At 46.4% G+C, this 11,587-nt stretch overlaps 1 protein-coding gene across 1 annotated transcript in view; it reads left to right on the top strand.

The window, feature by feature from the left end:
- Positions 1-4,740: 4,740 nt before the first annotated feature.
- The window catches only part of LOC142576047 (uncharacterized), an 11,984-nt gene continuing 5,137 nt past the window's right edge, over positions 4,741-11,587 (top strand). The window contains exons 1-2 of the mRNA XM_075685958.1: positions 4,741-4,898; positions 9,792-10,019. Of these exons, the coding sequence (XP_075542073.1) occupies positions 9,849-10,019 (171 nt within the window). The 5' untranslated portion in view covers positions 4,741-4,898; positions 9,792-9,848. The remainder of the gene's footprint in view (positions 4,899-9,791; positions 10,020-11,587) is intronic.

The raw sequence follows: 11,587 nt of genomic DNA, 5'->3' as shown, positions 1-11,587 counted from the left end.
GCGGCAGCAGCAGCGAGCGAATTGACATTCGTGCTGCGTATCGCATCAGCGCGAACTAAGCCGCGAGAACACAGCGCATGACGGATGGCTGTCAAGATGGCTTTCAACATGCAGCGGCAGGGCGGGCTTGGCCGCCCAGAGTTGAACGCGCCCCCCTCCCTCCCTCCCTCTTCCCGGAACCTTGCGCGCGACAGATGACGGCGCGCTTCCTCCCCGCTTTGCTGCCTTGGGTGCGCCAGATTGAGTACTCGCAAGCTTTCGCTCGCACATACAGCATACGGCGCGTGGCGACGATTGTGTTGCCTGTGAATTTTATACGGAACCTCACGACGACGGCGACGCCGACGGCAGAAATGCGGCTGGAATGTCCACATAATTGCTATCGCAACAATAACTCAGCTCAAACCCTAAAATGATGCAGCTTCATTGGCACGGTTGAGCACTACCTCCGGGTTCGGCCCACGAAAGAGGTTTGAAACATACCCGATACGGAAAAGTGGTGGTAAATTCGCTAGGAAAGACTTCGGGTTTTATTTATAAACATGTATGAAATAGTCCGATGGCATGATTCAAACAGAGGACCCCTAGCAGAAGAGCTCGTTTTTACTTAGCTTACGTTTACCTCAATTCATACTGCCACTTCAGTTACGAGACTTCCACTTCGTGTAGTATTCTAAGATGTTGCTGTCGCATTCATTTCTTGACCCGTATGGTGAAACTAATTTCTTAATTACTTATTTATGTATGTACTTATTTATTAGCTTATTAATTTATTTGTTTTAAGTCTAGATAGCTTTACGGATATATAGTCAATGATGTTATTGTTAACAAACAGAAAGCTTACCCTGACGTCTTTTGTCATAAAACTTTAATGCCATAGAAGAAAAAGACAAATTCCCGGAAATATTGTGCAATAAGTCACAATGTCTAGAAATGGCGTCGACTACCGGCGCTTCGGCAAGTTAGGCCTTGTGTAGAATTTTTTTAGCAATTCATCATTTTGTCTGCTGGATCAACGCTGACAGAGCTCCAAACGGGCAACGCAGGTGCCTGGACTGATTATAAATGATTTTCAGTGTATAATGAAGTTCAGCTTTATCGTTATTTGCAAACTCAACGAATATTGGTGCATCCGCGGGGTTTAACGTCCATGCAGGGCAACACGAAATATGTGAGACACCTTAAAGTGGAGAGCTCCTGATTATGTCTAATCGCCCGAGGTTCGTTAATACTGCTAATTAGTAATGCAAGTGCACTCGTTCGCGTCGTTGTGTTTCAACAGTGTCGAAATTCGGCCGCCCCATCCAGGAATCGAAACCGCTATCAGTGGGTTCAGTTAGTGGCCGCGGCATGGGTGGATGGACGCATAAGGCTGAACGCTTCAAATCGGGCGGCGGCTCATGCCACCTAGCCGTGACTATATAGCATATCGTTTATAGTAATATATCTTGTACCTAGCGGAGGGTGAATTTTCTCTCTTGCCTTGATTTTAGCCACCAATGAGATAACCTCCGTTTGGTTATTTTTATCCGCTTAAAGTCTATTTTGCCTCCACTGTTCCTCAACCCTAATGCGTTGAAAAAAAACCCACCCCCTTCGTTTTGAACTGTAGGGCGAAGCCCTTTACAGAAAAGTACCAGGTGTTCAGCCATTTCCTCCTCCTTTCCACACGCGCCGCATAACGTATTAGTCCACATTACTCCCGCCCTGGCCTCAAACAACAAAGAGCTTCCCTTGGAATTATCGCAGATATTTTCGCTGGCAATTTCCTGCTTGTAAGTTATGTATGCACCTAGTGCTGATTTCTTCTACATCGCTACTTTCCACCGACCCCTCTCTGTTTCTTTAACCTTTTATTAGCCGACGATTCTTGGTTTGCTCTCCCTCTGCTGTCCAAATATTTGCTTGACAGTTTTTTTCCATTTCTTTCCTCCATTTTGTGTCAACATTCCTCATGTACAAGTAACTGAAAACTTTTCTAGCCCACAGCTTTCCCGCCATTTCTCTCAATCACTCCTCAAATGGATGGATGAATGAAAGGTAGGAGGGTCCCCTTTGAAACGGGGTTATGGCAGTTGCCACCATGCTCAGCTTTTTATTCTTGTTTAACTGTGTTATAAGTTATTAAAATTCGCCATTTTCTTTAAATACGTCTTCCTACACTTTTAACCTTACATCACCTCTCTGCTTTTGAGTCACCAATCTTCCAATCGCTTTTTGCTAATTTCCACCGTATATTTATTTACATGACTATTGTTATCTCTAAACCCTAGAGCCTCAGGAACCGTGACTGTGCCCGCATCGACATCGGGACGGATACCATCACATTTTAGTATGAGGTGTTCTATTGTTTCAACAGATTTACCACACACAGTACATGCGTCTTCTTCTTCGTTAAATTTCTTTTTATAGCTGCGCGTTCTAAGACATCCTGACCTAGCTTCAAAGAGTAGGGCACTGCCTCTTGAGTTATCATAAAACGCTTCCTTCCTGAACTGCTGTTTAAGGTATCGATATGCTTCAACACTATGCTTCTTTTCCATTGAATTTACCAAATTTTTACCTTCCGCGTTTTTACACTGTCGTTTGATGCCCTGTCTTTCTCCGTCCACGTGCCTGGCATACTTACTGGTTAGCTTCCTAGTTATTTTCCGCCATTGTGAGTCAACGCTCTTTATGTATAGGTATTTAAATACCTTAGCTTGCCACCTGCTATCGTCCAATTTCCTCAGGCGTTTTTCGTATAGGATTTTACTCTGAGCTTCCCGTGCTTTGAACGATGCCCAGCCCATATCCCCCCGTACTGCTTCGTTCGTGGTTTTCCCGTGGGCATCTAGTGCTCATCTTCCAACAGCTTTCTGATTTACTTCTAGTCTCGACTGAACTTCTGCCCTTAAGCGCAGGACCGCATTCCCGAAAGTAAGCCCCGGCACCATTATTACTTTCCAAATACCTCTCAGTACTTCATACCTGTTGTACCCCCCCAATGCCGCGTGTTTCATTATTTCGGCATCTCTTCAACCTTTTGCTATGAGAGACTGCTCGTGCTTCTCCGTGTACATCTGCCCATTGTTTATCCATACCCCGAGATATTTCTATTCGGCCACTCGGGGTATTTCATGGCCTTGTATTGCACACTCTTGACCAGTTGTATCGTTGAAAAACATCAAAGTGGGTTATGAGAGACGCCACCTAGTGGAGGACTATCGAGTAATATTTTAACCACCTGGCGTTTTTTAACGTACACCCTATGCACTGTGCGCAATTAACCTTCTTTTTTTTTTTGACATTCCACCACCGTCGGAATGCGGCTGCAGCGGGCGGTATCGAACCTCGACCTCGCACATGCCAGCCACCAAGCCATCGTGCTCAGTCACATCAAAGGATACAGCGCACCGCGGTAGAGTCCACAGCGCCGACTCCCGATAACTTGTCCGAAGAAGACCAGCAAGTTGTGATGCTTCGGTCCCTCATAAATACTCTTCGTGAACTTTTCAGCAAGTTGCATACCCCGTCAGCGCGAAGTGCAGTGCAAGTACTGGGATGCTTTTAATCCAGCGCTTGCAACTCTCGAGTAAGCCCCATAGCTCACCCGCAGCCTCCTATTCGCGCAACGACCACTGGCCCTTTGTTCCTCACAAATGTGACCAACGCAGATCACCAGCTATGGAACTCCACTTTGGTGTTGCGGTGCTTCAGTGCACCCCGTCATTACTTCCTTCCTCTTTTCTTCTTTCTATTCCCCATTTCCCTCATCCCCAGGTAAGGTAGCAAACCGGACGCTCGTCTGGTTGGCCTCCTTGCCTTTCCTCTCTTTGCTGTCTTTCTCTCTCTTTCTCTCTCTAGATACAGTTATTGCCCACCTTCTTTTACAGATGTGTTGAACAAATGTTCTGTGCGAATGTCTTTCTCCGTCTTTCTTTCTTTCTTTCTTTCTTTCTTTCTTTCTTTCTTTCTTTCTTTCTTTCTTTCTCTCTTTCTTTCTTTCTCTCCACCTAGCGGAGTTCCGCAGAACTCACTCGGTTGCTATAATAGAAGACATTGTATGCCGTTACGGTGTATACTTGAACGTGTACATTCGCACAGATTCAACAGGCGTTATTAGAATTCATGCGGATGTTAAATTGGTCCCGCTGTTGGTATCGCAAAATTTTTGTAAGTGGTGACGCAAGGAACACACGTACTTATACCGTACCCTCCGGCTTCCTTTGATTAAAGATCTCCCTCCTTCCCTCCCTCCTTGTAAGTCGCCATAGTAGCGTTTCTTTAGCTCCTGTGCCACTCTTGAGCTCTTTACAAAGCATTCCTAACAAAACGAAAGAAAGGAATAGAGTAAATCATATTTCACACTAACTACAATCAACGCAGATTGGACATATATAAGCGGACTTCGAAGGAGATGTCGGTAGAACACAAATGAAGAATAAATCGCTGGTCTGTTTCCGACACATCTGACCAAGGTGACGCTTCAGCAAACGAAATTCAAACAGCGAGTAAATACATTTCTTTCTTTTGCTTTTTTTCCTACACGCACAGCCTCTCTGAAAGGAAATGTGAGCGCCTTGCTGTCCTTTGCACACGATCTCCATAAACTAAGAACGGAAAACTCGGCAAAAAAAAAAAAAAAGAATAAAGAAACCTCATGCGAAGGTTTAACCTCAAAACGGGTTGCAAAGAATATTGCAAGGCGTTGCGACGGCAGCTATATCCGTCGTCGGTTGGTGACAGAACAGTAAGACGAAAAGAAATCATTATTGAGACGTGCAGGCGGGGGAAGAAGCAACGAAAGGCACATGTTGGGAAAAAGAACTCCACCTGCGGCATGCTATGCATTGATGCGAGACCGTTCGAAGTTCTGTAGCTTTATTTGCATAGGCTATACATGCTAACACTGCAAGGTAAGGATGTCGTTATGAGACGCCGATCGTTTGTATTTCCGTCTTTTATCTCATATCTCATTCCGGTGTTGTGAACGTTGCCTTTGATTCATCTTTGCAACGGTTAGTCACACATTTTATCAATTATTCGTTGGTGACTTCCCCAATTTTTTAACGAAAACAGCAATTTTCAGAAATGCATTGCGACAACACGAATCGCAAGACAGAGCGCTGGCGCTAGAAGATACATTGAATCATTTTCGGGTGGATACGTCTTGCAATTGCTCACCAGCTGCAATTCGTAAATTGCGATATGTGCCATAAAATTTTTAATTAGGAAGTTAATTATTGCATTTTTGTTAATTAGTTGACTATATGTTTCAATTTCTCGTGCTAGTAATGTCGGCCGCTTCGAATAATCCAGCTCAAGGACAAGATTTATGCTATCTGCCACAGGCGATTTTTCAACATTTCCATAAATCTTAAAAAAAAAATGATCACCCTGTATGTGGAAACAGTGTGCTCCGTGGCAGCTGTGACACACAAACATGAATCTCTCGAAACTTTTCTCAAATGCTAATTATAAATTCGCGATTTATCTAATGCACATGACTAGTTAGTAATCAATGGCAACTGATGGCCTAACAAACTGTGGTTAAATGGTGCCCATAACGTCGTGGACGAACTGATGCCATCGCAGTTGCTGCACCGAAGGCAGCACTTTTTTCTGACAAAATATTCCGCTGTAATAAAAAAAAAAACATTATCGTCAGTCTGTTTAAGGGCAGCGTATACTGCGTCCTTTTCAATATTTCGTAAGCGTCCTATAATATACAACTTCAAAGCCACAAATATTTCTCATGTATAGTTCACAGACTACAAAGAGTTCTTCGCGGCTGTTACTTAAACATTAACCTCTTGTTGCGGCGTAGAGGGGCGTTAGGGCAAAGAATCCACCAAGCCCATCGACGGCTACGTCAGGCTGTAGAAAATCAAGGAAAAAGGGTTCATTAGCTTAGCTGCACGGCTCCAGTTACGGAAGCCCACTGCATGCAGGAGCAAGTTAAACGTCTGAGTTCACGTCAGGACCATCTGTCCACTGCTCGAAAAGACTCCGCTTTTTATCCCGTCGTCTTCCCTAGGCGAGTCGACTGGGGAATCTGAAGAGTGTCCAGCAGCAAGTCAGAATCGTCGACTCCGTTGCGATACCACGCCCATGCTCGCTACACTCCGCAGCCTCCGAAGCCCGATGGTATGGATTAAGCGGCAGGACCGCAACCTGCGAATCCAAGGTCGCCGTTGTTAACGGTAGTGTTGGACGGGGCTCCCCCTTTTGTCCTTAGTTGCGGCTGTCAGGCAATGGTGGGGTTGGTAGCCTTTTGTGGACCCGTCTAGAGTCGGTGTCCATGCTGCGTTAATATCTGGATAGGCCCTGATAGATGGGTGATGTGGTTTGCCTCGTTGGGTCGCCTTCGTTGTTCGGTCGCATTGGATGGGGGTTTGCCTCGTGGCAAACGTCTAATTAACTCTGAATCCCAGGTCGCCGCCGTTGTTTGGTAGCATAGGATTAGGGCCCACCTTTCATCCTTGGCTCAGATTGCCAGGTAATGGTGGACTGGTGGCCTTTTTTTGGACCCGTCAAGAAACCAGACGTCCACGCTGCGTTGACGTCTGGATAGGCGCTGATGGATGGGTGGCCGTTTGCCTTGTGGCAAACGTCCAATTGACGCCTTTGTGGTGTTGAGACGTAACACTGTTTTTCCTTTCTTGATTTAACTTAATGGCTTGAGAGGAAGAAGCGTACACACACAAAAAGAAAGATTTGCGGTGAGATCGTACATGGATTTTTCGAGCTGGGCAGAAGGAAACTCCTTACAATAACACTTGTAAAACGTAACTAAGGAAAACTTACATTACCTAAAATAATTTTTCGTTCCCGCGTATAGTTGAAATTAAATTCTGCAGTTTTACGTGCCAGAACCACGATATGATTATGAGGGACGCCGCAGTGGGGGACTCCGGGTTAATTTTTACCATCTGCGGTTCCTTAACGTGCACCAACTGCACGGTGCAGGGGTGATTTTTGCATTTAGCCCCCATCGAAATGCTGCCGCCGCGGCCGGGATTAGATCCCGAAACCTCGGGCTTAGCAGCGAAACACCGAAGTCGCTACGCTACAACGGCGGGTCCCGTGTAGTGTAAAAAAGCAGAGCAGAAAATTTTCATTTATTCTTCACTGTATTTCAACTGCAAATATCTGTGTCAGTGAAGTCCGTAAAAATTGCGCGAGACTTGACAAGTGGAAACAATTTTATTTTTATTTTTTTGCAATAGTTACCTTTGCCCCGCAAATGCTGAGAAAGGAAGGTAAAAAGAAAACTCGCAATCTTACTTTTGTAAACTCTGTTTAATCGAAGTAAGTTCTCATTCCAAGACAATCTGGCTCAAATGAAAAAAGAAAAGGTAAAGAGCGAAATAAATAACTAAATAACTAGCTAATTGAATAACTAAAAAAAGCGTAGCAGCGTGTAAAAAGTGCACATGTGGCACAAAATTGTTGCTCAATTATATGAGTGCAACATGATGACATTCGCTGCAACTACGGCGGGCTAACATGTCAAGGGTTTTAATTCCAGTTACTCTGAGTAAATAATATTTAGCGCCCGCCACTTCCTTGCGTTCGCTCAGATTTCGTAACAAAAGCGCATTTCCTGCTCTACATGGTTCAGTTAAGAACTTAGCATTCCTCTTGCCTGGTCCACATGAAAAAAAGAAAGAGAAGCAAAGATTAAGAAAGGAAACAAATTGTGCCTATCCAGGTACGCGCGACACATTTTGCTATCAAGCATCATTTCAGGTTTGCAAAGCGTTACCAGGCTGGGCAGAGTATTTACGTAAAGCAAGCAATTTGGTGTGACGTTAGCATGTGTGTGTCGACATCAGCATGACGATGATGACGGCGACGATCGTATGACGGTGACGGCATTAGTAATGCGACTGATTTGTTGCACCCCCGCAAAATAAAGAAAAGAGAAAGAACAGACGGAGAAAAACCGTCAGTACCTGTTCCAGTACGACCTAAGCCCATCCCGAAGGCTGTACAATGCAGCACAGCGTCAGCGCTAGCTTCTCTGCGGAAAGGACTAGAAAATGCGGGCCGATTTCGAAGGTGGTGCAGCCTATTCTGCAGCGTCTGAAAAAAACGGAGCATGTGGCAAGTATGCGTGCGACCTAATCGCTAGAGCATCGAGCTGTTGTGCTTATACAGAGGTTTACTGTCACGATGGGATGCCTGATTTTTTTTTATTAGACGTCCGAAACAAATGTGAGATAGGAACCTACCGCAACGTACCCGGTGTGAGCCCAACGATATTTCGCATTAGAATGACGTTGAGGAACAGCCGCCGTGGGCGCCCCTTTCAATAGGTCAAGAGAGCTTCTGCGATGACGGGGTCTTACCGCCTTTCAGTGACTAAACGTGCACCAGCCGCGGTGGTTTATTGGATGTGGGATCCTGCTCTTATTTGTGCACGAGGACAGGGGTTCGACACGCAGTTGCTACGACGGCCACGAGCCAAAATAGCATAGCATTCTGTAATCCCCGATTCGCTGCCGCGGGGAGACAATCTAGCCCTATAGTTCCGCTGCGGCAGCTAAAGGGCGGCCGCACCGAGCCAAGTGCGCATGCGTGAGCTCATCCCAGCTCTACCATGGAACACTTTCTACAGCAGAAGGCGTCTGTGGACCGGGCACGAGGACTCTTCCTGTCCAATAGAAAGACAGTGTAGATAGACGGTGTATAGACATATACAGTATGTCTTGGCTTGGCGCCATGAAGTAGTGGTCTTGCGTGTTGTGCAGTACTTGAAATGAACGACGGGTGTTGCAACTGCTGGCTTAGCCAATCAGCGTCCACCGAAAGTGATATGCCCAAAATGATCGACCGATAATATACCGCTTGATGAAAGCCATGCACTACAGTACAAGCGCCGCGCCCACAAAACCGCACTGCATCTTCCCTATACATGTATAGTGCATCCAGACTCCAAATAACAGCTCAAAAAATTAATTATGGGCTTTTACGTGCCAAAACCACAATTTGATTATGAGGCACGCCGTAGTGAAGGACTCCGGAAATTTGGACCACCTTTGGTTCTTCAACATGCACCTAAATCTAAGTACATGGGTGTTTTCGCATTTCGCCCCCATAGAAATGCGGCCGCCGTGGCCGGGATTCGATCCTGCGACTTCGTGCTTAGAAGCCCTACATCATAGCCACTAAGCAACCGCGGCAGGTACCCAAATAACAGTTCTCGAGAAGGCGTCGGTATTGAAAGAAGCTTGCCTCCTCCGTGAAGTCACACAAATAAATGTGCGAACTCATAGTACATGGCGCCAACTCCAAACTAGTGTTCCCCAGTCTCGCGCTCCGGCACAACTCCCATCTGCGGAAGGCACGAAAACCTTTACCATTTCACGTGGGAAAGCCCCAAGCCACCCGCTAAATATACCGTACCCAACATTTCACTTTTCCAGTAGGAAGCTATTCTTTCCAGCACATATACGGCCAGCAAAAACTGATCGAACGGTCCAGCAGGATTGCGACCGCGCGAAGGGGACCACGGACTAAGGACTCCACTCTATTGGGATGCCTAATTAAAAACTAAATAATATATTCTACTACTACTACTACTACTACTACTACTACTACTACTACTACTACTACTACTACTACTACTACTAATTGGCTGTCGCATGTACACACATTTTGGTCAGCAGTATAGACTCGCCACTGCATTCCTAGGATGTCATCGACTACGGGAGTTGTTGAAATGTTCAGATGACATTTCCCTTCATGTCCGTCACGTGCACTGAGTGGTTCCACTCGTGATGCACCGTGACATTTGCTTGCAGTGGTGGCCGCACCCGCACGCCCTTCTCCGGGAAACGGCGCCCACAACACTGATCGACATGGTGGCCGCCGTCTGGGCACTCGTTCCGTTCCTCCTCGCCCACGTCGCCCAAGCAGCCCGGCTGGTCAACAGTAGCTTCCACTCCTATACCAACCCATGGGTAGGAGTTCGCAGAGCGTCGCCCAAATGCAAGGCCTTGGAGGCGTCGGGAAACTTGAACTGGGCAAAGGTAAACGTCGTCTTTCCACCGAATTCTGTAAACTTGGGGCTCTATGGCTGTTAAGTTCGTTGACTGTTTTAATGTCGTTGTAGTACGCGAAAAGCGTTAAGGAAATAAGCCAGTGCCGACACACAAAAGTTCGAATATGTCTGGACTTTCTTCTGTATCGGATGTGTCGCGTATCATATGCGTGTTGCTGCTCTGAACGAGTCTCCTTGCCGCTTTCACCCGGCGACTTGTCCTATAGTCTTCGTGCTTACGGTTTCAGACGTTCTTAAAGGAATGGCGAACTTATTGGGTTTTCTACGTGACAAAACCGTGGTATGATATAAATGAGGCACGCCGTAGTGGGAGACTCCTGAATAATTTGGACTACAGGGAAATTATTTAACGGGCACGTAAATCTAAGCATACGGGCGTTTTTTCTTCCTCTCTTCTTTTTTTTGCGTTTTGCCCCTCATCGAAACGCGGCTGGCGTTGCTGGGATCGCACCCGCGACCTCGAGCTAAGCAGCGCAACGTCATAGCCACTAAGCATACACCGCAGCGAGTTTGAGATCTTCTTGTGGCTGTATTTATTACAATTGGCATTTCTCAATTTCCAAGCAATCGTATTAGGGTCGCTATCACGTAAATCTATTCCAAACTTTTCTATTCCAATTCTGCTATCAGCCCACCGCGATTGGTCAGAAACTTCTTTCGACCACCCCCACTTCACCTGTCTGGCACGCCACGTCACGAAAACCGCGATAGCTCCCCATCTGATATGATGTTACACACCGATTATGCATGATTGGACCGAACAAAAGAAAAATAGTTATTTCTGATTCGACGCCGTTTTGCCATTAGCCCCCGGCTATTGGTCAAAAGTTTTCGGGCTGCACCCACTTCACCTGCCTCTCACGCGACGTCACAATACCGCGAAAACTCACCGCGTCAAAGTGACGTGTACGCGTCAAAGATGCATCACTATGCCGAACAAAACTGAATTTTCTGCTGAATAGCCGCAGGCTGCTCCGTTCCGAAAGTAATAAAAAGTGGCTGCCACCGATCGCTTCGGCACTGGCTACTCGCCCCAGCCGGAGAGCATGGGTTTATTTGCGTGTAATAAAGCTTTTTGCGTGGCCGTGTAACGTTTTAGAGCACTTCCGACGCGTTTACGACATTGTTCCGCCAGCCCTTCATTGCAGAGGATCCGTTTTAGCGTCATTCTTAAGCTTCCGTTGCATGCCGCCGCGATTTTCAACGAGCCACCGCAAGCTAAGTAAGATAAAGCGAACCAATCGCAGACGCCGGCACCAGCCTCTTCATCCGGTTATCGATACTCGGTGCAGTGGCTCGGCCCCATCGAATCCCTCTCCGCTTGAGCGTGCTCCTCGCCTCTTGTTAACCAATCAGATAAGGCAAGCCGCTCAGCGCAGGCAATGTTATTCGTTTTTCAAGAGAACAAAAGTGGCCTCCTATGAAAGAGGGGAGCATTTGATTGGTTTGTTGAGACAACCCTGCGGGTGACCGCCCGATGCTTGCGTCGGTGGTTACGCAAATTTGACGTCAGGAGATTGGAATAAAAACATATTG

Source organism: Dermacentor variabilis, chromosome 3 (assembly GCF_050947875.1).
Source record: "Dermacentor variabilis isolate Ectoservices chromosome 3, ASM5094787v1, whole genome shotgun sequence".
NCBI classification, from domain to species: Eukaryota; Metazoa; Arthropoda; class Arachnida; order Ixodida; family Ixodidae; genus Dermacentor; species Dermacentor variabilis.
The sequence above is the reverse complement of the archived record's forward strand: the minus strand, read 5'-3'. Positions and strand labels throughout refer to the sequence as shown.